At 49.1% G+C, this 25,317-nt stretch overlaps 1 protein-coding gene across 2 annotated transcripts in view; it reads left to right on the top strand.

Moving 5' to 3' along the window:
- Positions 1-25,317, top strand: part of SYNJ2 (synaptojanin 2) — a gene marked incomplete at both ends in the record, with an annotated part of 96,599 nt that overhangs the window by 69,905 nt on the left and 1,377 nt on the right. Inside the window, 16 exons of one of the 2 annotated variants that reach the window (XM_079716907.1) lie at positions 2,538-2,729; positions 4,001-4,082; positions 4,726-4,866; positions 6,400-6,592; positions 8,634-8,792; positions 10,517-10,673; positions 11,678-11,795; positions 15,693-15,911; positions 16,019-16,097; positions 16,656-16,824; positions 17,281-17,454; positions 19,326-19,460; positions 21,277-21,389; positions 22,542-22,650; positions 24,252-24,403; positions 24,889-25,011. In XM_079716907.1, coding sequence (XP_079573033.1) covers positions 2,538-2,729; positions 4,001-4,082; positions 4,726-4,866; positions 6,400-6,592; positions 8,634-8,792; positions 10,517-10,673; positions 11,678-11,795; positions 15,693-15,911; positions 16,019-16,097; positions 16,656-16,824; positions 17,281-17,454; positions 19,326-19,460; positions 21,277-21,389; positions 22,542-22,650; positions 24,252-24,403; positions 24,889-25,011 — 2,315 coding nt within the window. Of the gene's footprint in view, positions 1-2,537; positions 2,730-4,000; positions 4,083-4,725; positions 4,867-6,399; positions 6,593-8,633; positions 8,793-10,516; positions 10,674-11,677; positions 11,796-15,692; positions 15,912-16,018; positions 16,098-16,655; positions 16,825-17,280; positions 17,455-19,325; positions 19,461-21,276; positions 21,390-22,541; positions 22,651-24,251; positions 24,404-24,888; positions 25,012-25,317 lie in introns of those variants that run through there. The other variant, XM_079716906.1, reaches the window with a different exon arrangement.

The following is a 25,317-nucleotide window of genomic DNA, read 5'->3' on the forward strand; positions in this document are numbered from 1 at the left end:
GCCGCAGGGCAGCGGGAGGGAGCTTCTGTGCTCAGATCTGACCCTTGACTGTTCTCGAAGTGTCCGTGTCTTTGAACGTTAACCCATCCAGGAATCTTTCTCAGCTTGAAAGCGTTCTTGGTCCCCTTGCCAACCCTCATTTGCGGGGAGTCTTCCATGAGGGTGGCCTCCTGTTTCTATTACGGCCCCAGCATGATCACTCTCATGGTCTGACCAGCTGATCTAAGCAGCTTGCCGCCGTGTTTCGTGTCTTAGGAGATGCTCAGCCGGGTGCAGCCACACGAGGAGGCAGAGGAGAGGCTCAGGAAAAAACAAAGTTAATACATTCACAGGTCTAGAAATGCCACTCGGGACCACATGGAAAACGCCAGGGTGGTCAGGAGCCAGAAGGGCACTTAGGCCACAGCCTTTATTGGGGTTTCCATAGGGAAGGCCGGGCAAGGTGTAGGACTGGCTAGTTTGAGTAACCGTGGGGGCTTTGGGCTAGGGATGGGCTCTAGTTGGATGGGACCTGGTCCTAGGATGATTAAGGCAGAGGAACATCACCGCCGGGGTGTGCCGGCCAGAAGGAGGAGGTACGGCTCTGGGTGGCTTGTTTGCGTGTAACAGGCTCTGGCTGAGTCTGAGAGTTGGCTTAGCCCCAGGAGAGGCAGTCTCTCCCCAGCCAGAAGGTCAGACACCACAATATACAGAAGATAAAAATGTGTCCACAGTACCAGCTGTCACTGTGGTTCCCGGTGCTTTCTGGACTCACGTGAGAGTTCACTCTTCTACTTAATTTGCACCATTTCCAAACCGAGAGGCGGGGAGAAGTGGAGAGGGGTCCCCTGGGGTCAGAGTCGATGTCTTTGCGTGTTAACTCATCCAGGAATCTTTCTCAGCTCGAAAGCATTCTTGTTCCCATTGCCAGGTGTCATTTGTGGTGAGTCTTCCATGAGGGTGGCCTCCTGTTTCTATTCTGGCCCCAGGACCCTGTAGAAATCTCCCAGGGATGAGGACACCTTCCACTCTCAGGGGCAAGACTGTCATGATTCCCTCAGTAGCTAGAGGTTTCTTTTTTTCTTTCTTCTTTACTTGAGATATAGTTGATATATAGCATTACATTCGTTTCAGGTGTACAACATAATAATTTGATATTTGTATATGTTTCAAAATCATCACCACAGAAAGTCTAGTTACCATCATCACCACACAGAGTTACAGTTCTTTCTCTTGTGATGAGAACTTTTAAGAACTACTCTCTTGGGCTTCCCTGGTGGCGCAGTGGTTGAGAGTCCGCCTGCCGATGCAGGGGACACGGGTTCGCGCCCCGGTCCAGGAAGATCCCACATGCCACGAAGCGGCTGGGCCCTTGAGCCGTGGCCGCTGAACCTGCGCGTCCGGAGCCTGTGCTCCGCAACGGGAGAGGCCACAACAGTGAGAGGCCTGCGTACCGCAAAAAAAAAAAAAAAAAAAAAAGAACTACTCTCTTAACACCTTTCAAATATACAACACAGTATTGTCAACTGTAGTCACCACGCTGTACATTATATTCCCAGGACTTATTTAACAGGAAGTTTCTACCTTTTGACCACCTTCACCCACCTCGCCACACCCACAGCCCAACCTCTGACAACTGTTCTCTGTATCTATGAGTTCATTGTGTGTGTGTGTGTGTGTGTAAGAGTCCACATATAAGTGAGCTAGAGGTTTCTTTGGGAAAACTTTAGTGGCATCTTATCACGCAGAGCCTGTAAACATTACAGGGCTCACGGAAAAGAAGGGGAGACCCAGCATTTTTCCTTGTAAAAATGTGTAACTCTTGGTTTAGAAATTTTGGGTGTTTTTGAAAAATTAGTTTGCCCATGCTTAAAATGACTTCATACCCCTTTTCTACTTTTTTTCTTCCATCATTGGGGGAACTCCTGTTTGGCTTCTGGTAGCCAAGGTGACATTTGTGTCAGCCCTGGAAACAAGGCCAGCTCATTAATGTGGGAAGAAGCTCTGAGTAGTACAGTGAGTCTTATTTCATAGCAAAGCAAAGTAAATGTGATGGATATTTGGGCTGAGTCCCTAGTTTAAAAAATGGACTGTCTTGGCTTCTCTAGAGGATGGACTTGGCTCAGAGGAATGATTTCTTAAAGGCTTAAGAAACAAAACATTTCAGGCATGCAGATTGGTAGGTGGAAAATGCAAAGATGGGTGTTAGACCCTTAAAGTTCCCTGTGTATATATTTAATATGGAAAGTTGCAGTGTCCTCTTGATTAAATTCCCGAGTGATCGTGGCGTGACCACCGAGGCTGAGATTCCCTGTGATCTGATGTCACAGCCTCTGTGGCTCTGTTGGGGGAAGGGTACGGAGGGGACATTAGGGCAGAAGTGCCACAGGAAAGTGTTCGTGGGTGGTTTTTAGCCTCTTAGCACGTTTATAAGGAGCATCCACTGGTCCATATAGATGGGATTGTGCATCCCCCTCTGACAGAGAGCCTGGCTGTGTTTCTGGGGAGGGGTGCATGGGGATTGGGGTGCAAACATGGCCTTTCTGTTCCCCCAGCAGTGACTCCCAGGATCCTGCGAGCCATGTCGGAGCGCCAGTCGGAGTTTACGAATTTCAAGCCGGTGCGCGTCGCCGTGGGCACCTGGAACGTGAATGGAGGGAAACAGTTCAGGAGCAACCTGCTGGGCACTTCTGAGCTGGCTGACTGGCTGCTGGATGCGCCCGTGTTTTCCGGAGTCTCTGGATCCCAGGGTGAGTGTGGCCGGGACAGGACGGCATGTGCAAACCACCAGCCCCGGCCGCCGTCTTGCCTCATCCGCAGGTGGACTTGGGAAGTTGGGTATTTGGCCTTCTTGCTCCTTGGAATGTTTAGAAAGCTCTGTGGAAGGTTAGACCACAGACACGGTTTTGTTTTTTTGGCTGCGGCTTGCGGGATCTTAGTTCCCCGACCAGGGATCGAACCCAGGCCCTCGGCAGCGAAAGTGTGGAGTCCTAACCACTGGACTGCCAGGGAATTCCCTGTGTACCTTTTAAGAATAAAACAATTCCAAGGTTGATACCTCACCTTTTGTCTTATATCGTGCAAGGTAATATTTAATGGCCTGAGAACTCAGGACTCGAACACGTACTTTTTCTCCAGTCAGCGTTTATGTAGGGGCTTTGCTTTTTCCCACTCACTTGGATTCTGGAAAGACTCGTGGTCCGGTTCCCTGCCTGTTGACGTGCGGCGGAGGGCGGGGTCAGCTCTGCTTACGTACCTGCATCAACAGCTGTCCGGGACTGGTGCCCAGAGCCCCGTCCCCGCTCTGTGTGCGCTGTCCGCACGTGGCAGGGGGTTGGGGGCAGGGTAGCTTGAGTACCTTGTTCGGAGTCGCTGGGATGCCTCAGGCAGCTGAGCGTCAGGACACATCTGGAGGCAGGCAGCAGGTGGCTGCAGGGCTTCTGTTAACCTAAGCTTCCCTGTTAAAAGGGGCAAAGAGAGAACAGATGCGCAACACGTCTGCTCGCTGTGCTTCCTGTAAAACGGGCATTTCTGGGGCAGATTTCATCAGAGCGGGTCCCAAGCAGGGCTGGATGTCCCCTTCTCTGACCACCAGGACAACAGTGCCCTGGGATAGGACCATGGTCAGACATGATCCCGGCAAGGCTGGCCCAGTGCTGTGAAAAGTACTGAGGGACACAAGCAAGTATGAGCCAGTGCTGCCCCCTGGCAACTTAGGGTCGCGGGGGGTCTGCTGCGTGTGGAAGTTACCGGTCCAGGCACTCTACACGTGTTCTCCGATTTACGCTTTACGACCACCCTGGGAGGTGGCCGCTACCGTCCCTTTTGCAGAGCAAGCAGCAGAGTTTGGAGAGGTTAGTGACGCACCCAGGATGTAGCCAGGGAAGAGCCGTGGGCGCAGTGGGAGCTGGAGGGTGGTCGGCGCATGGAGCTCACCACGTGGTCTGCAGGGGCCACCAGGCCGTGGGCCAGCACAGGCCTCCGTGGGTCTGACTTCCCTCGTCTTCTGCTTGTTCTGCAGATGACAGCAGCCCAGCTGACATATTTGCCGTGGGGTTTGAAGAGATGGTGGAACTGAGCGCAGGGAATATCGTCAACGCCAGGTAGGCGGCCAGACGTGGTGGGGTGGGATCCTGAGCCGGGAGCCTCTGCACTTCTGACTGTGCTCCCGCTGCGTCCTCACGGACATATGCCTCTCCCTTCCTCTCTCTTTGCTGATTAAGGAAATAGAAGGAAGGGTGGGTTAGGCTCTGTACTCCATGGGTGCTGCTGCCTCAGCCACATGTCCAGGCTGATTCATGCTGCGAGCTGGCATGTGTGAGCCCCGAGGGCGTGGGCCGGGCTGGGCGGGGGCTGACTCACGTTTCCTGTGTGCGAGTGTAAGAAAGAAAGAAAGGAAAGAAAACCACTGGATTAACATTTGGTGCGAGGTCAGCTGGGCTCTTTCTTTCCTGGTCCATTTCAAGGCACTTTCTGAACAAATAATAAAACCTGGTTCTATGGAGGTCTTATGAGCAGGGCCCTGTGCTGGGGTTCAGGTGGCAAGGGTTGGGTGGGGCACATGTTTGGTGTGTACAACACAACCAGAAATACGCGGATAGCCCATTGCAGGGATTAAGGCTCACATGGCACTAATGCAGGAGCGCAGGCAGCGTGACGTCAATAAAGAACCAACTCAGGGTGAGAGGAGTTTATAGGAGAGAGCCTGCTTCCAGCTCACGCTAAACGCATCATTCTCTTCTCCAGTACCACCAACAGGAAGATGTGGGGTGAGCAGCTTCAGAAAGCCATCTCACGCTCCCATAGGTATATTCTCTTGACTTCGGCACAGCTGGTCGGCGTCTGCCTTTATATCTTTGTACGTCCGTACCACGTCCCCTTCATCAGGTAAGAACATTTGGCTTACGAACATCTGGGGGAACACAGGATTGTTGGATTCTGACTTCCTTCCCCCCCGCTTCCTGCAACAGGAATCGGGACCTGCCATTATTTTAGATAAATGGAACAAAACCCCCAAGGAAAAACCAAGCTGAATAGAATATTGTGTAGCATTTAAAAAGCCACAGTGGGAACCTTCTAGCTCAGGAAGCTGGACCCTTTTAGAAAGAGTGTTTCATGATCGTTGTCACCCAGGCTCAGTTTTGCACAAGGAAAGGGATTCCTTGCTGAAATGTTAGACAGGAAACCTCTGACCAAGAGCTGGGTAACTCATCAGGAAATGCCAATTCTTTTGTCTCTTTTTAAAAGAATTCTAAATAAGATGTGTGGGCAGAAAGCCTCTACCACTGTCACCCCATTATTGGGTCTCCAAAGTGACAGCTTTGTGAATGTCAGGGAAAAAGCTTAGGAAAAGCGTGTCTTTTAGAAAGCCCCTGCGTGTCTGTGTGTGTGTGTGCATGTGTGCGTGCATGGGGGTTTTAAGGTTTGGGAGGAACACCCATTGCTCCCTGGTCTCATTCACGTTGTCGGAATGTCCTCTGGTCTTTCTCTTTGCCGATACCAGACAGAGATACTTGGAGAGCAAGACTGCGCTCTGTGCTCATAATCCTCTTCTGTGACCTTTGGGAAATGTTAAAGTCTTTGTCCCCCAGTTGTTTGCTGCCACAGTCTGGCAGTGTCCACAGTGAGTGGGTAAAAGTCAGTTACGGTCAGAGTAAAGGTGAGGTTAGGGTAGAGGTCAGAGATAGAACATGATGCCGAGGGGCTCCGGATTTCCCAGGTGCCAACTAAGGCCCCAACACCTGTGTCCCTTTAGCCTCAAGCTCGCACACTGTTGGCAGGTTCTCCCCATACCTTGTCTGTTGGGTGACAGTCCCAGGGAGCAGGTGGAGGCTTCGGCCCCTGGTCCTGTGGACCTATGCACTCACCTGTGTGCATTGTAAGTTGGCATTTTAATGCCAGGCATCTGCTTGGAGACCACCCGCCCAGCCCAGCATAGATAACTGGATGATTCCTGTTTTCTAAAATGTGTTGATCACCTGATGGCACCCCCTGTACTTTGCAGAAGAGCCGTGTGGGATGGGGTTTGGGGGCGGGGAACTCCATGCTGCTTCTGCCGCAGCAGCGAGACCCGCAGCGGAGGGCCGGGGTGGAGGTGATTCAGCTCCATGCTGCTTTGTGGGGTGCTTATGTGAGCACCTCGGGGCTGGGGCCGTGGAGAGGATGCTCCAGCCCCTCCCACGGGGCAGCTGCCCACGATGAGAGGAGGGTCAGGAGTGATGCGGAGCTGAAGGCAGTCCCGCTGTCCCTGTGCGGCCTGGCCGCTGAAGATGGGATGAACCAGCCTCTGAGCTGATGCTTTTGAGGCTCTCAGATCTGCAGGCCTTGCGCTGCCACCCGGATCTTCTCTGTAGCAAAGCTGCTCGTGCTTTTCCTTCGGAGCCACTGAGAGGCCCCCCGCGTGTGCATTCTCTGTTCCAGGGACGTGGCGATTGACACAGTGAAGACAGGCATGGGGGGAAAGGCGGGGAACAAGGGCGCCGTGGCCATCCGCTTCCAGTTCCACAGCAGCAGCTTCTGCTTCATATGCAGCCACCTGACGGCCGGGCAGTCCCAGGTGAAGGAGAGGAACGAGGACTACAGGGAGATCACCCAGAGGCTGAGCTTCCCGATGGTGAGCAGCGAGGCAGTGGCGTGCGAGGCCCCCCTGCTCGGGTCAGCCCCACACACGGTTTTCTGAGCTGCTGATATGGGCAGGCGGTGGCGATACGACCGTAGGAGGGCCCCTGCCCCTGAGGGCTCAGCACTGGCGGCGGGGAAATGACAAGGAGTGCTGCAGTAGCGGTGAGCAGGGAGTCCGGCCCACTGCCTCCTGTATCTCTGTGCGTTTCCTGAATGTCCTGATGTGCCCTGCGTTTTCTTATTCTAATTCAACTGTATGGAATGGGGAAAGAAAACCAGTGCGTCCATGCTTTGTCCAAGTTGGTGAAGAACATTTGAATCCAACCAGTATAAGACTTGGTTTTCTTGAGACTCACACATACATTCCGTTGTGGCTCAGAAGAGAATACACGTTTCTGAAACCAGTGAATTCTTGGCTCAGGAGCTCTGGATCCTGGTATGGTCTTGCGGTTGCCAATACCATGCGTCGTGCCTCCCTCTAGTGGTGGTCCAGAGGTTTTCATTCTGAAACCGGGGGATCTTTTCGAATTCAGATTTGAATGTTTTCCTTTCTGTGCAAAGATGATGGTCCCGCACACCTTCAGCCTGGTGCAGGCACCTGTTTCCCAGCAGTGAGGGTAGACTTTAGCCGTCCCTGCCACACATTCTGCTCGTGCCTGAGACAAGGTTGGCTGGGTCACGGAGCTCTTCCATGTGAGTCCAGGTCCCTTAAAACTGACATCCTGTTCACTGGGCTGCCCTCAAGGCAAAAATTCCCTAGTTTTCATTAAGAAGTGCTGTAATCCTTGTTGGAGTTCTTATTTCTTGGATTAAAAAATAAATGAGTGGGGAAATTTGCAATTATCGTTTTCCAGATTATGTAGGGCTAATATTTTCTTTGTGGGTCTATGTAGTTAAAAAAGAAAAGTCCAACCCTTCTCACTTAAAAAGTGCTGTTTCAAAGTAGCAAACATGGGACACATTTAAAATAATTAAAGGGTTTATACTATAGCTTATTTCAACAGAAATATTGACGGTACCTATAAGTTAATACTCTGTACCTGTTCAGTAGAGTAGCCACTAGCCACAAGTAGCTATTTAAATGTAAAATAACTAACATTAAATAAAACTAAAAATCCCTCGGTCACACTGGCCACATTTCAAGTGTTCGATGGCTACATGTGGCTGGTGGCTCCTGTTTTGGACAGCACGGGTAGAGAACATTTCCTTCACTACGGAGTGTTCTATTAGTCAGTGCTGCTCTGCACATTTATTTGGCTGTGACAATTTCAGTCTTTTGTATAACGGAAACAGATTTTGGAGCTTGGCAGATCTGAGTTCATGTCTTTATCATGTACTAGCGGTGTAACCTTCAGCAAAGTTTCTGAACATTTTTTTTTTAATCTGTCAGAGAGCCATTAGTGTGTGCTTCACAGGCTGCTGGGAGGACAGTGTGCCCCAGGACAGAGCCCAGCATTGTAGACAGCTGATATCATGCTGCTATTGTTGTTGTGGTTCCTGGGGAAGGGAGGGGAAGATGCCACAGCTCTCCAGGGCTGCCCTGGGCAAGATGGGGGAGGGGGAGAGAGAGAGGTGGAGGATCACAGGATGAAAGTGTATGAAATCCACCAGGTTTTACGAAGTTGTGTGTCCTGAGCATTTATACTTATTTTCTTAAACCTCATTCTCATAACACTGAATGGGCAATTCTTCTTAGGATACAGACATAACAAAGCAGGGGTACATCCTGATGGCTGAGATCCACTCGGCAGAGTAAATACCAATATTGGTAGTCATGCTCCCTCTGTTAGAGTTGGAGCTTTCTCCAAACCACTCGAAAACACTTTAAAATTTGAAAATTAAGCCATGTGAAAGTGCCTCAATAAGTTTATGGGATTAGTGAAAAATGAGATGCTCTAGCAGACTTTTCTTCTTAAGTAACATTTTAAGAAAAACACATCTGCTTATCATCTGTACGGTGAGTTTATTTTTCTCCCTTCTCCCACCTTCCTTGCAATGGGCCGAATCATCATTTTTTTTTTTTTATGACTTAGGGAAGAAACATTTTTTCTCACGATTATGTGTTTTGGTGCGGCGATTTCAACTACCGCATTGATCTCACTTATGAAGAAGTCTTCTATTTTGTTAAACGCCAAGACTGGAAGAAGCTCCTGGAATTTGATCAGCTACAGCTACAGAAATCAAGTGGAAAAGTAAGTTGTGCTTTTAAAATAGTTTTTAACACCTGCTCCAACATGGAATAGCTTCTGCTAAATGTACACGCTAGCATTCGCGAATTAAGCTTCATGCGTGAATTTAACTGATTCTGATAATGGTTAAAAAAAAGGTGTCTAGCGTAAGAAGTTAGAGAGACGTGAGCGTCCATCCACACTCACGTCCTGTTCCTCCTTTCGGTGGCCACGGTCAGGATCTGTGTCTTCTCATGCCCAGAGGGGCCATTGCTCTATGAAAGGACACTGGACACACGTAAGCCACCGCAGGAGCTCAGGGCGACAGGAGCCTCTCTGCCACGCTCTGTGGTTGGAGGGGGGATCAGCTATCCCTTCCTCCTTCGCACAAGCTGAGCCCTGGTCCAGCTGTGCTCAGTTTGAGTCCAAGCTGCTTCAGACAGCCCCATGTCAGCATCTGAGCACATGGCCGGTGAGGCTGGTGGGTGTGATGTACGCAATCCACGTACCCTGCACTCAGGGTGACGCTCGTAGGGACGGCTGTGTGTCAGGTACACTAAACCAGCAAGTGACACGCTAGATTCTGCTCAGAACATTTTATTTTGGTGATATCTCTGTTTCTTGTTAGTGAACATACTAACAAATTAATTTAATACACTTAACAAGATCTAATACACTTTACACACCAATTTGTACACATAATCCTCAAGACCATCCTACAGATTAGGTATTACACCCATTTTATAGATAAGACTGAGGCCAAAGTCAAACACCATGTCCAAGGTCACACCGTCAGTAAACAGAGGCATGACAGAGCCCAAGACTGTCACGCTCCCGATGAGACTTCCCCCCCACGACCTGGTGTGGTCTTGTAGTGCCTCCTTAGGCCATGATGTAATAGGGAGGATTCAGCCATAGCATCTGTCCTCCGTTCTTCAGGGTCACACTGGCTGGCCTCCACATGGCTCAAAACTTCTCTTCTCTCCCACCTGCAACTGTTTGTTGTTTTGGTGCCTGTTTGCTTCCTAGCAGGACAGGCTGAGGGGAGGGAGGCACAGCTAAATTCCATTTCCCTGGTGAAAATGCAGCGGGTTAGATGGTGCAGGCAGGGAGGTTAAGGCTCTGCCTGCAGTGAGATCTGGATGTGCCTCGAGGTTCCCTGTCGTCCCCCCTCAGTGACATGGGTCTCTGGGGGTGGCCAGAGGGCAGAGTAGCCACACCACTCCTTCCTGCAAAGGGTCTGTCTTCCTTCCTCCTGTCGATATTCTCCACACCCTTCCCCTCGGGCGCTGAGTGAATGTCTGTTCCTGGGTCTTCCCGCACCATCAGGGCTGGACCAGGGCTAAGTGAAGACGGAGGAGGGCCGGACTTCAGTTCTGGGCTGCTTTTCACCCAACTGGTTTTGTTAACAACTATGGATCAAGGCCTTGCCGGGGCCGGGCCAGGCGTTCCCCTCTGCCTGTGCCTGTCAGTGTCACCCGGGCGCTGACAAGCAGGCGTGTGGCAGATCGGGTGCTGAGGTTGGGGGGAGACCCAGTGGTGTGTAAGTCAGCAGAGCAAAGTGACAATCATCATCTTTTTTGCCAAATAAAAGGCACACATATGTCCAGTGTTTGACATATTTGCAAATATGATACAGCTTCTGTTACTTTAGGAATAAAAAACACTCTGGAACATGCCTTCTATTTGCATGTAATGTACACGATCTAGGAGAACTAAGATGGTCCTGTGACTTCTTCTCCCAACAGATTTTTAAAGACTTTCACGAAGGCACCATTGACTTTGGACCCACCTACAAGTATGATGTTGGCTCTGCTGCCTACGACACAAGTGACAAATGCCGCACCCCGGCCTGGACGGACAGGGTCCTGTGGTGGAGGAAGAGGCATCCTTTTGACAGAACAGGTGCCTGAGATGTGTGCGCTTTCAGAGCTGGAAGAGGGCAAGTGATCAGTACCGTAGAAAGAAGATCACTTTTCTGTAGTCCAGCACTCTTTGTTATATAAATAACAATTCTCTTGATAACCCAGAACTACTCAGAAGTCATCCCGGATGTTAGCCCTAAGCTGTGGGCGTTGTATTTTGGGGGAGCTCCCCTCTGGCTTCTTTCTAGAGACTCTGCTCCTGGCTCCCCCAGTCCCTGCCTCACGGCTGTCCCCCTGCACCACGCTGCCACCTTTTGTTCCCGGCAGGGATGAGGAGAGAGGCTACAGCCCTTCCTCTCTGGCGCTTCTGCCTCTCACACTCACGCCTTTTTTCCAGCCCTTTTGTTCAGCCGAACTCTTATCTGCTTAAAGCCCCAATTCCAAATCAAATATGAGCAAGACCCAGGAAAGATGAGAGTTTTGTTTTGTTTTTGGTTTTTTTTTTATCAATTAGTGGTCTATCATATTTTGAACAGTTATTGATACCCAGCTAGGAAGTGCAGTTTGTTTAAAATTCGAATGCCTATAAACTAACACATAAACAACTAAACTTTTCTGGTGAGATGGATGCTGAGATTTCAAAGCCCAGAAATCTCACCTGCAGATTGAGAAGATGCATTTTTGTTCAGATCACTTTTGTGGACATCTATGCAAGAGGCCGGATGCCTTCAGGTTCTTAGTCTCTGCATCTCCTGCTGTACAAAGAGCTGCAGGTCTCCTGTTTCCCATGGGCCTGAGGCAAAATCCCTGCAGCAGCGATTTCTGTGTTCTCACCCAGTTTGCCCGCTGGGGAGGAGTTTTTACCCCGGGTCCCAAGGCCACTTTGACAGGGTTTCAAGCCCAGGGGGTTAGAACGACTGAGTCTGAGACAGGAGGTGGTCCGGGACGCAGCTCCCTGGTGCACGTGTCTGTAATCGGCAGTCATGAATGTTGATACAATTTTGTGTTGTATCTGTGTCTCTTGATTGGAATCCCCGTGAGTAGCTGGAGAGCTCAACCTTCTAGACAATGATCTGGACGCTGACACCAAAGTCAGACATGCCTGGTCTCCTGGTGCCCTCAAGTATTACGGCCGAGCAGAGCTGCAAGCATCTGACCACAGGTATGGTCCTGGCTGCCGTGGGCATATCCTCTGCTGAGGAAGGCAGGGTTGGCTGCTCCCCGCAGAGAACGGACCTGCCTTCCCCATCCGAATGCATGTGTGACACACAGTAAAGAGCAGAGAACAGTATGACAAGTAGCTGTGTACTTGCCACTAAGAATTAATCACTGTTAACATTTTGTCATTTCTCTATGTCACAGGTAACATCATTTATGAAAATTGCAAAGACACAACCTGTGGTATTTTATGTCTTTTAAATTCTGATACATTATGTCATTGTGCAACTTGCTTTATTTGTTACTTACCATTTTTGAGATACAGTCACGTCATCATTAGAGATGACTCTTCCATTTGTAACCACTGTCCGGTATTCCGCTAAATATATCCACGTGATTTACCCATTCATCTACCGATGAATATTTTTTCCAGTGTTTCATTGTTGCAAACACCATAGGGTTTTACAGTGTTGCATTCAGGGTTTTTGATGCTCTGAGCTGTTGCTTTGGCCTAGTGCGTTGTGGATTAAGGGTGGAGCACAGCACCAGAGGCCTGTCAGCTCGGCGCGCACCGGGACTGGCCTCAGAGGGAGGTTATTCTTATAGAACATCTTTAAAGACAGAAGATGGCATTTGACCTTCCCACGGCTGCTACCAAAACTATCATGTCCATTTCAACTTTTACAAGAAAAGAAATTAAGAAAGAGAGTTGGTGGTGAGCGATTGGTCAGTCACTAGGTCGAAATCTTTCGATGCTTCTGATTTCTTGAGAAAGCTGCTGTGGCAAATACATACCTAGAAGTGAGCGTGGGGACATCTACAGATGTATGACTTTCAGGTTTGCTAGTTCAGTGAGTATATTTAGAAGCCTTCCTTTAACCAGTACTTATTGGGGGGCCTTATATTATTGATATATAGGCCCTGTTCCTGGCGCTGAGGATAAGCAGTGAACAAAACAGATGATACCATCATGCGCTCAAGGAATTTTCTAGTGAGGACAGCCAGACAAGAAACAGAAGTGCCATGAGTGAAAAAAAAGGTAGTGGCCGGGGTCAGTCAAGGGGTTGGTGCTATTACATACCCAGTGTTCAGGGAAGGTGCCTCTGGTGACCTTGGAGCCGAGACCTGAAGGAAAGGAGAGTGTGAGCCGTGTGGGTATGAGGGAGAGAGCATTCCAGAGCGGGAGTGTGGAGTGAACATCTAGGAGTTCGGAGGATAGAGAGGCTGGAGGGGGAAGGGTCACAGGAAACGAGGTGAGATGAGCAGGAATCAGCCGCGTGGAACCCTGTGGGCCGTAAAAAGGACGTTGGGTTTCACTGTGAGCGCCGTGGCATTGCGTGGCCGGGTTAGAACAGAGTCACCTGAAGAAACTCCAGCGGGGCCAGTGTGGAAGGAGGGAGGCAGGGAGGAAGCTAGGGACGGGGTGGCTTTGGGCCAGGGGGGTCGTGGGTTGCCATGGTGAGCAGTGGTGGGTCCTGGATAGGTTTTGAAAGTGGAGCCAGCAAAACTGGCTGATGGAGTGGGTGTGGGTGGGAGAGAGACGAGGTGAGGGTGACTCCAGAGTTTTGGGCCTGAGCAGCTACAAGGATGAAGTAGCATTTACTTAGCTGGGAAGACTGGGCAGTGCGGGTCTGAGCATCCTGGTTTGAGACGCATCTTAGACATTTATTGATTTTTCTAATTACAAAACCAGAACATCTTGGTTCTTGACAATTAGGGGAAATATACACAGACAAATCATCCATAGTCCGATGCTCTGAGACCATGTCTGGTGACAGTTCGTTATGTGTCTTTCCACTGCATTTTCCACATACATTTTGCACCGAAACATTAACCTGTGTGTGTAGTGTGTGCTCACGTGCATGCAAGCTTATAGATGTTTAAATGTGGATAAGAAAATTAGGATTATGTTATGTGAACTGTTATCATTTGCTTTCTTACTTGCTACATTAGTTTTTTTTTTTTTTTACATCTTTATTGGAGTATAATTGCTTTACAATGGTGTGTTAGTTTCTGCTTTATAAGAAAGTGAATCAGTTATACATATACATCTGTTCCCATATCCCTTCCCTCTTGCGTCTCCGTCCCTCCCACCCTCCCTATCCCACCCCTCCAGGTGGTCACAAACCACCGAGCTGATCTCCCTGTGCGCTGCGGCTGCTTCCCACTAGCCATCTATTTTACGTTTGGTAGTGTATATATGTCAGTGTTACTCTCTCACTTTGTCACAGCTTACCCTTCCCCCACCCCATATCCTCAAGTCCATTCTCTAGTAGGTCTGTGTCTTTACCCCTAGGCTCTTCATACTTTTTCTTTTCTTAAATTCCATATATATGTGTTAGCATACGGTATTTGTCTTTCTCTTTCTGACTTACTTCACTCTGTATGACGGACTCTAGGTCCATCCACCTCACTACAAATAACTCAACTTCGTTTCTTTTTATGGCTGAGTATACGTTAATTTTTTTAATTAAGCTTTTTACTAGGAGGTAGTTACAGACTCGCTTGCAGTTACAGGGAATAATGTAGGGATCCTGTGCACCCTTTACCCAGCTCCCCACAGCGCTAAGACCCTGTAACCTACAGCGCAGTGTCCCACCCAGATATTGACATCGATGTGGTCGGGACAGAACGTCTGTCACCACGGGGACCCTCCTTTCCCTCCCCCCACACCCCTCCCTAACCCCCGTCAACCACTCCTCTTCTCTCCTTTTCCAGCATTCGGTCATTGCAAGAATGTTATAAAATGGAACAGAATTGGGGGACTGGCTTTTTTCACTTGGCAGGATTCTCTGGGGCTTCTTCCAGTTGCTGGTGTGTCAGTGATTGGTCCCTTTTCATTGCTGAGTGAGTGAGGCTGCCTTCCCATGTCCGCACCCACTTTCATCAGAGATGCTCTGCTTCTAACACATGAGGCTCCTCGGGAAAGTTTTTCTCCCACAGAAAGTTTTAAAAAACCCTCAGCGCATATTCCTGCGTCAGATTTTTCTCCGTCTTTTTTTTGCTTCTAGAGGCAAAAAAATCTAATAATACTAATATGAATTTGGGGGGATACTACTGATTTACCACCCATATCTCTTAATTTTTTCAATGTTCCCTGGTTTTAAAGGTTGCCACCGTATTTATATGCTATTTTGTGTTATGCTTTGTTTCCACCTAATATTGTACATGTCTTCAATAAGATTACATAATCTTCATAAGAAAGGATTTTCTAAATTTTTTGTAGAGTAAACCCACCCCTGTATAAAAATTACAACAAGGTTTGCATTATTTCCTGCTGATCTGTTTTTCTGTGTATGTCAGATAGATTTCTACAACATTATTCTTAATGAGTGCATGGCATATGGTCGTGTGGCTGCATCGCAACCTAACGCTTTCCCTATCCTGGGACAGTTAGATTATTTCCCCTTTGTCCCTTCCATCAGCAGTGCTGTAATGATCAACCTCATGTATAAATCTTTGTCTGACCATCTGGTCATTTCCTTAGAACAAATTTCTAGAATTGAGAGTCGTTGGTCGAGAGATCAGCATTTTGAGTTTCCTAACACAAGTTGCCAAACAGCCCCCCAAAAAGCTTGAACCCCTAGCCCAGGGAGAATCCCCTCTTCTCTGCATCCTCGGCAGTCCTGGGGTTGCAGGTGAAGAAGCTTTGCTCGTGGCTGGTGTGGTTTTCTCTCACATCATCCTTAGATAGAAATGCCAAGAGAATAAGGTTGGGGAAAGACAGACTGAAACCCCGGGACCGGAGAGCTTAGTTCCGGGGACCGTGGCGGGGGAGGGGGCCACACACACAGGCTGTGTCGTGGTGTAGGTTTACTGTTGACAGTGGAGTCGGGACGGGGCTGGGGGCTGTCTTGTCCCGAGTTAACGGTGCCCCGTCTTCCCTCCGTGTCTGACGCAGACCCGTGCTGGCCATCGTGGAGGTGGAAGTGCAAGAAGTCGATGTGGGTGCTCGGGACAGGGTGTTCCAGGAAGTGTCCTCTTTCCAGGGCCCCCGGGACGCCACCGTCGTCGTCAACCTTCAGTCGCCAACCTCCGAAGAGAAAAACGAGTTTCCCGAGGACGTGCGCATGGAGCTCATGCAGACCTTGGGCAGTTACGGGACGATCCTGCTTGTCAGGTAGGGACGCGCGCATGGCGGGGCTGATGCACGCATGGCGGGGCTGGTGCGCGCCTCGCTGGAGGGCGCGCTCCCGGGGCTGACCTGGCAAATCTCATTTCTCCCAGGATCAACCAAGGGCAGATGCTGGTGACTTTTGCAGACAGTCACTCGGCGCTCAGCGTCCTGGATGTGGACGGAATGAAGGTGAGTTGTGCTTGGTCACCCGGGGAGTGGGGCAGCTTGTCCCCGTGGGCTTCTTGTGCTTTCACATGGCCGGGTCTGCGGGTGTAGACGCCACAGGAGGGCGGGAGCTGGGCCTCTTCATTCCGGCATCTGATTCTGATAGCTTCGTCGAGGTGTCTACTCTCCAGCCATGGCTTCTCGCAGAACTGGGGAGAAAGCGCACGTTTTGGAGCCCAGCTCCCCCTGTGTTGCTGGGTCTGTCTGCGCTTACACCCTCCCATGGGAGTGTTGTGATCCTTCACTTCAGAGCATGTGGTTTGGGACATGCAGCTCATAGGTAGTTTCCGTTTTGATAATATCCTGGTTTTAAGTTCACATGGAATGAAAAGTGACAGTTCAACTTTTCTTCAGGCCAAATATGAGCTGTGCTGGGCCTGCCTGAGGTCTAGACCCTCGGCCTTTCTTGGCAAAAGTGAAGGTGGGCCAGGCTCCCAATGCATGCGTTTGAGCGAGAAGCACTTTGGGGTCAGAGGGTCTGACGTCTGCGCTCATTCACAGGTGGCCTCTCTGTCCTCACAGGTGAAAGGCAGAGCTGTGAAGATTAGACCGAAGACCAAGGACTGGCTGAAAGGTTTGCAAGAGGAGATCATTGGAAAGCGGGACAGCGTGGCCTCCGTGTCCCCCACCGCCAACTCCTGTCTGCTGGAGGAAAACTTCGACTTCACGAGTCTGGACTATGAGTCAGAAGGTGAGTCATCCTGTGAGTGAGGACTTCCTGGTGCGTAGGGTGAGGCGAGCAGGAGAGACGTTCTCCCAGCAACCCACACGAGAGCCTCAGGATCCGTTCTAAGACCCACCCTCGGGAAGGTCAGAGAGGGTGCTTAAGTTCAGGCTTACTCTCCATGCCAGAGTTGGGTGGTATCCACGTGTAGAGTGATGCACACAATGACAAGTAAGATGGGAGGCATCTAAAATTACACTGAAGACAGTTTGGAGGATGTCAGGGCTGTGGGCTTGTCCTGTGTCTCAGGCATCCATGGAATTGGGGTCCCAGCCCTGCTGCCACGTGGGTGCCCTGGGCTGCTGGTGGCTATGCCTCAGGTGTCCTGACACAAGCCGTAGGCCTCGGTGTTGAAACAGACCCACAGATAAAAGACTAGGCCCTTTCCCCCTAATTGTTTGCTGTGACATTTCCTTCTCCAAGGGGATATTCTCGAAGACGACGAAGACTATTTGGTGGATGAGCTGAGTCAGCCTGTGGTCTCAGATAGTGAAGCGGGGGGAGACGAGCTCGCCGATGCCCCCAGCTCCATGGCAGTGGCGCCTCCCAGCCGGTCACCGGCACTCACCAAAAAGAAGCAGCATCCAACCTACAGAGGTAGCTTGGACCTTCCTTTTCTAAATCACCTCTGGTATAGCAGTCACTCTCTCAGCAGCTGGGCATCACATAATGCCGCCATCAAGTATGCATGGCCCACGAGCAAAGGGGTAAAAGAGGTCACAGCAAGGGGTGAAAACTGGGCTCTGAGAAGGAATCCAGCTGCCACCACACTGATTTCCTCTAGTGATTTAATTTTTTTCCAACAACTGGTGCCCCTATAACATACCAGATTCATGATCGTTAGTTTCCTCTGTGCAATTTAAATTGTCATAGCTCTGAACTGGTTTTACATTTGTGATTTTTTTCCCTCTGCAAAACTTCTCTGATTCAATCCCATAAGAGACATATTCAATATCTATGTCCTGAGTTGCTGGTGTCTGGTTATATTCATATAACGTTATATTATTATACAGTAATATTACACCTTAGCATCATTATGTCATTTTAGACTTAAGAGGGACTGAAAGTCGTTGGGATTGAACTCCAGGTCCCTAGATAATTAGAGTATTCCACATCAGACTCTTCAGCTCAGTTTCAGCCGTAGCCACGAGTGCCTTCCAGCTGCTGGACATTGTGTCTCCCCCTTGGAGGAGAGCAGGTGCAGGGGCTTAGCCACGTGTCAGGACCCTTTGAGCTGCGGCTGAGAACAGAGAACAGAGTTGACAATAAGATGCTTCCCAGAAAAGGTACTTCTCTGGGACAGGTACAAAGAACCCCCAAGCCTTTTTGACTGTATTTGGTCCCAAACCCGGTCAGTAGCCTGGCTTCATTGAACCAGAGGGGGCTTTTAAACTTACAGGTTGCTGAGCCCTGCCGTAGAGATGTGGGTTTGGCAGGTGTGGGCTGGGACCCTGGAAATCTGACAACTCATGAAGCTCCGCAGGTGATTGGGAACGCATATCCAGGTTTGGGGACTGGATTCATCAGCGAATCCAGGGGGTTCTGCACATTGCACGTCCAGAGGGCTCCTGCCCTGGAGTGAAAGTGGCTGGAGGGATGTGCTCTTGAGACAAGAAGCAGTCCTATTCTCCAGGGTGGCCATCATTCAGGCGTCTTCTCAAGGGCTGGGCATGAAGAATTAATAGAGCAGCATGGGGCTCTCACCTGTGAGCAGCCTTGCCCCCTGGTGGACGTCAAGGGAACATCTCCTCAGTGCTATAGGGCGTCCAGGCACTCCCTTCAGAAGGAGAAATCCTGCCTGTCCCAACAGAACGCCAGAGACACATGAGGTTGAGTTATTGGATTTGAGGGATGGGGTGTATGAGCCAGAATAAGATGAATCAGAGTGTGTTGTAGTGTGGGAGAGAAGACCTACAATCGTCCTGAGTTTAAGTGTAATAAATGTACATGTAATAAAACAGAAGCCGTCAGCTCCGCACACCCCTCTTGGCCTTAGAAGGATTTTTCAGGGTGAGTCAGGATGGCAAATGCCTGGGCAGTAGCTGGCATGGGCTGTAGGATTTGGGGCTTGAATGAGCAGGGACGCTCCATGCTGGACCTTGGCAAGGGATTGGCAGGCTGCCCTGCTGGCAGAGAAGTGAAAATATTCTCAAGTCCAGAACTCTTGTCCTGTTTCAGAATGAGGGGCTCTGGTTTTCAACCCTCTACTCTGTGTGGAAGTCTTGTGGATTATTTCAGAAGGAAGCATGCCTACACTTTAAAATATTTCAGTGTCTCTCGTGTCTGGACAGCACACCTTGTCCACGGTTCACTGAATGTTCCAAGCAGGCATGGGGTCCGCTCCCCCCGTCCTCCATGCCAGCAGAGAGGGACCCTGAAGCTGTCCTGTGGGAGGAGTTCCTGCCACTGCCGGGTCCCTGCAGACCTGAGTCTGACTCATCTGACTCACGCCCTGCCATGTCCTCCAGATGATGCTGACCTGGTGGCGTTAAAGCAGGAGCTGGAAGCAGTTGGGGACTTCCGCCACCGCTCTCCGAGTCGGTCTCTGTCGGTTCCCAATAGGCCTCGGGCGCCTCACCCACCGCAGAGACCCCCCCCTCCAAGTAAGACTTCGCTTTCCGCTCACCACGATGCCTGCTGGGAATAATTGCGTGCTTCCTGCTACTGCACAGACGGCTCGAAATCTAGCCTTTGAGTTTCCACAGTGCTTTCTTCCCCTCCTTGGGCTCCTTTTTGTCTTAAATCCACGGCAAGTTGGATATCAGAGATAGCTATGTTTCTCACGGCAAATCACGTGAGTCCTTTATAAAGCCGTTCTTCGTCCTCCCGAGGCTGTGCTTTTGCTTTAAGCTGCTTTCAGTTTGAAACCTTATGGGATGGAAACATTGGGGCCACAGACAAGCTAGGGACATTTTGAGCTCCTTCCTCCCCCACCCCCCGGGGTGGCTTCTTTCCACGTTTTCTCTCCTGGACTGCTGCCCACCCTCTCTCTGCATATGAGGACTCGAGTAAGCCCAGGTGCTCTGACCCATAAGGTGACCACACGCCCACCTCTAAGCAGGAGCCGTCCCGTCTGTGAGCCCGAGCCTGCTAAGAACAGCACTTCCTAGCCCGGGTCTCAGGATAGCACTTTTCTTCCTGGCTCCTCAAAAATAGCAGTGCTTTGTCAGTGAGCCACTCCTTAGCCATCTGAAATAAAGTCATGCCATGCTTTTGATCAGTTTCTGTTTACCTCCACTGTTCACTTCTCCTCCCTCCCCCGCCCCCCCCGCAGTGTGACGGTAAACATTTTTTCTAAGACTGTACTTTCAGAATTGGGTTCATCTTGGCTTACATCACAATAGTAATCAGTGGCAAGCCAGAAACACATGACTTGTTAAGCATATTTTTTTTTACTTTTCTGAGTTGATACTCAGAAAAGAAAATATTAAATAAATAAAAAACAAATTTATGTCCTATATTATTGTAGAGATTTACGAAGAGATAAATATAAACAATAAAAGTTTTTAATTTCACCTACCTAGAGATAATAGTTGTTAACCAAAAGATTTCCATCCTTTTTCCAATTAGATATATCTATACACAATTTTTAAAAATTAATTAATTAATTAATTTCTGGCTGCGTTGGCTTTTCGTTGCTGTGCACCAGCTTTCTCTAGTTGCAGCAAGCGGGGGCTACTGTTTGTTGCGGTGCGCGGGCTTCTCATTGCGGTGGCTTCTCGTTGCAGAGCATGGGCTCTAGGCGCGCGGGCTCAGTAGTTGTGGCTCATGGGCTCTAGAGCTCAGGCTCAGTAGTTGTGGCGCATGGGCTTCGTTGCTCTGCGGCATGTAGGATCTTCCGGAGCAGGGCTTGAACCCGCGTCCCCTGCATTGGCAGGCAGACTCTCAACCACTGCACCACCAGGGAAGCCCTGTATACACAATTTTTCTTTTTCTTTTCTTTTTTTACAGAACTAGTGTCCATTTTGTTTGGTCATTTGTGTTTCATCTAATGTCTCTGTATTAACTGTTGTTCTAAAACATGACTTGTTAATGGCTGCAGGTATTATTTAATCTAGCTTATTCCCCTGCTTTGGGATTTTTTTTTGTTAGATTTTGCCCACAAAGTATTTTTAAAAAATTTGGTCCTAATAATAGTAGTGTATTTTAAACCACTTAAAAATGATTGATCAGAGTTTATATCAGATTTAACTCCCCCAGGATGTTAGATTAAAATTTTCATTCAAACAGCGCTTCTCCAGGGAATCTACATCAGTAAGCCCAAGTTATTAGTGAAACTCAGTAGCGCCTCTGAATCCCCAAAGGCCTTGGATGTACTCAGGCCCTAACTGTGACCTTGCTCTCAGCTGGCTGGGAATTTGCATCGAAGCAGCTGCGACTTCACTGAGATTGAGACTCTGCCCTCCTTGGTCTTTACAGCTGGTTTGATGGTGAAAAAGTCAGCCTCGGATGTGTCCATCTCCTCTGGCACCCACGGGCAGTATTCGATTTTGCAGACAGCAAAACTTCTGCCAGGAGCACCTCAGCAAGCAGTGAGTTCTCGTGTATTCAGATCATAGCGAAATGGGTCAGCATTTCAAACCCAAGAGATTTGCCCCGTGGTTCATCCTCAGCCCCTAACATGATGCAGGATCACCTCTTTTCAGTGAATATATACGTGTCTGTCTCTTTAACCCTCTGCCTGTCCACCATTCATCCCCAAACCCCATAACTTAGTACCAGGCCCTTTATAGGGTTTTTAAATGGTCGTACAGAGAGTGAGAGAGAAAATCACGTTTGATGAAAACTCCCAAGTGCCCCTTCAGGGAGGGACTGTTGGTTTCCAGACCCACCTGCTTCTCTCCCTTCCAGTGTTTGCCTTTGACCTTGGTGTATAGAGCAGGGGCTGACAGAAGGGGAAATAAGAGAAGTTCAGATCAGTTGTCTTGAGAGAAGAGGCTAAAAAGAGATCTAATGGGGCCCAAATAACGCAGTAGGGACATTAGTAATCGTAACAGTCGTGTAGGGTTTTGGTGGCGGGGAGTTCTGGAAGATGGCTGTGAGATCTAAAGAAGCCGGTAGGTGAAGGTCAATGGACTAGAGGTGAGGGAGGGGGGAAGTGCAGCGGGGGGGCTGGGTGGAAGCTGACGTGTCCCAGGAGAGCGTGTAGAGCTGGGCCAGCCGACGGTCACGGTCACTGCAGGAGTAGGCGGTTGACTCGACCTCAGGTGGTTTGTAGTGATGAAAGCAGGTTCTCAAAGGCGACCCAGAGGTCTCAGTTAAGAGGCAGAAAAGCAAAGAGGTAGAAAGAGCACTTCTGAGAAAGCATCTGGAAAAGTGTTTTAATGACTCCGCTGGACCGTGGAAGGAGGAGTAGCTTCTGACTATGTTTTCTGGCTTTTACCCGGTTATTGAAATAAAGATAGAGGATGGTTTGTTCACATTGCAAAATCCTGGAATCGTCCAGTTTAGGAGACGAGGGTCGTCTAAAGTTTATTGTGTTCCCCCCACGCTTGATATGTGAGGGCTGGGCGGGGGAAAGAGGCTTGAGGGATGCGGTTTGGGTTGAAGTTGTGTTTTAATCACCGTCTGAAGGAGCTCTGTCAACTTCACGCTCCTGTACAGATCGGTAGGCAGAGAACTCACCAGGTGAGGCTGTTTCCTACCTGTGCTAATATGCTTTTTATCCTGATTTTGTCCTCAAGCCCAAAGCTAGGACTGGGATAAGTAAGCCTTATAACGTCAAGCAGATCAAAACTACCAACGCTCAGGAGGCGGAAGCAGCAATCCGATGTCTCCTGGAAGCCAGAGGAGGTGGGTGTTCCCCTGGGGCTCTCCTGCCAATTCTGCTTTTCTTTTCATCTTCCTACTACAAGGGGCCTAGAAGAGAAAAACACTTTTTTTCTGGAGGCAGTATTCAATGAAAGTACCCTTTAGCAACATTTTATAAAATTCAGCTACTAAGACTTATTGTCCATTTAAAACTATATATTTAAAATTCAGTAAGTATGTAAAAATCATCCCAAGATTATTAAGCGCACTTAAGGGAGAGACTGAAATAAGCAAAAACGAGTTTTAGAAGAGGTTGGTGCTCCAGGCACTAACTCATTCTGCTGGCTCTGTAAAAAGAGATAGGTAGGTAGGCGTTCTCTTTCAGGCAAAACATGTTTTTTTTAAAATCGCCAGCAATTGTAGATTCTTTCAGGCAGGGACACTGTCAGGCAGGGACCCCTTCTCTGCCGTACTGCCTGTTAATTTTGTGTTGCTGTTACTTCACCTAACCCATGTTAACCAAGTTTTAACTTGGAATCTCCTCTGTGCATTCAAAATCACTGGTTATTAACATTTTTTGGTTTTTTGTTGCGATTTTATACTAGAATCTCTTTTGAAGAGGGAAAATTATGCCCTCTGAAAAGCCAGATGCAGTTAGAGTTGCCTGATTTGTTTATAGTCCAGGTATTTAATTTATTTGGAACTCCCAAACAACGTTTAAGGAGGGCATGGATTAAGAGGCTGAGAAACACTGTTGTAGGATAACACCGTGGTTTCTTTTTTATTAAAAAAAATAACTTAAATTGTATGGATGTAACAACCCAAGTGTTCATCAACTGATGAATGGATAAAATGGGGTCTATCCATACCATGGAATATTATTCAGCCATAAAAAGAATGAAGTACTAACACATGCTATATCATGGGTGAATCATGAAAATAGTGTGCTAAGTGAAAGAAACCAAACACAAAAGGCCGTGTATTGTGTGGTTCCATTTATGTGCAGTGTCCAGAATAGTCAAATCTCTACAGAGAGAAAGTTATAGTGGTTTCCAGAGGCTGGAGAGAGGAGGGTGTGGGGAGTGACTGCTATGGGAATGCGTGGGGTTTCTTTTTGGGGTGATGGAAGATGTTCCGGTGATTAGATAGTGGTGATAGTTGTACGACTTTGTGACTACACTAATAACCACCAAATTATATCCCTAAAAAGTGTAGATTTACGGTATGTGAATTATATTGCAGTAAAGGTTTTTTTTTTTTTTTTTTTTTTTTTAAGTCTATGGATGCAGAGGTTTGAGGTTTGAAATCTACCCAGGGTCCCAACTTAACATTTTCTTGGTCACGGGCCCTGCTGAGGTTTTGAGTTTTGCATCATCTACCCTGAGAAACACAGGGACACGTTAAACTTTGCACGTGATGTCAGGGCGTCACTGAGCCTCCCCTCCACAGACCCTAGATCACCATCCCTGTTGAGCAGGTGAGAATGAGAAGCTGGGGGCCAAACCTAGTGGTTGGTCCTGACAACCTTCAAAGATTTATTTTTAGATAGCAAAGAAATACATTGCATTAGTAAATTATCCTTAGAATAAGGATAATTCGATGCCTTGTCCTTTACACTTTAGCCATGCAACTGTATGTTTCAGGCGCCCCAGGAGAAGCCCTAAACGCCACAGCCTTGAGGGACCAGGGATCCTCCAAACCAGAGCCCACAGCGGGGGTGGCCCCACTCCTGCCCCGTCGGCCCGCACCCAGAGTTCCTGCCATCAAGAAGCCAACCTTGAGGAGGACAGGAAAGGTAAGAACCTGGTTGCACAAGCCTGTTGCTCCTGGGTTGCTCAAATGTCTTGTTAGATAAGAATTACGTCTCCGATGGGTCTGGTCTCTTTATACATGTTCACGAGTCCCGGACACAGCCCCATCCTTGAGGAAAATGCCCAGCAATCGCTTTCTTCTTCGCATCCCTGCTGCTTCTTGGCTCAAGCTGAGCAGAAACATTGGGAATTTCTCACCAAGTCAGGAACAGCTTGGCGGTATCACACTGCCCAAATGTTCCATTTCAGTTCCCGAACCGAACCACCGTGGGGTGCTTTATTCCAAGCGTCCCAATGATTCCCATTTGTGTGTGGTCTGTGTCCTATGCCCACGGTTTGACTTGTACAGATTTTTATCTGCATTAGAAAAACAGTCACCGGTTCCTGGACTGGCCATGTTTGTTGACAAGTGCTTGTGCGGCCCCGGACCCTGGAGGCTCGACAGCTTTTCTTGCCACTTTTCTTGCAGATTGTTTTTTGCTCTCGCTCTCAAGCTTCTCAGCCTTGCTTGCTGCTTCAAAGACATGAGTTTGTCAGGACAGTAGCAGCCCAAAGACTGGCACCTCTAGAGACACCTGGATCTTCCGTTTGAGCTCAGTGTGCTAGTCACGGACTCCTGGTAATCCCTTGGCTGGTCATTACAGAATGGCTGCTTTTCCACCTGTAGAAAGCATGAGCGTGGTTTGGGCGCGTGGTCCTTACAGAGCCTGCTTTGTGTTTTCTGGGTTGCTCGCTGTCCCACGTCTGCACATGCATCTGCCTATTTTCCACGCCTCCTTACACAACAGACCTCTTTCCTCCTCTTCTCTATTCTCGCTTTGTCTTCAAAGCCAGGGGTAGAAATGGATTCAGTTTCCCCACCCACAGCACAGGAGCTGCAGTAAAAGGCTGTCGGAGA

The sequence above is a fragment of the Hyperoodon ampullatus genome (assembly GCF_949752795.1).
Source record: "Hyperoodon ampullatus genome assembly, chromosome: 12".
In the NCBI taxonomy this organism is placed as follows: Eukaryota; Metazoa; Chordata; class Mammalia; order Artiodactyla; family Ziphiidae; genus Hyperoodon; species Hyperoodon ampullatus.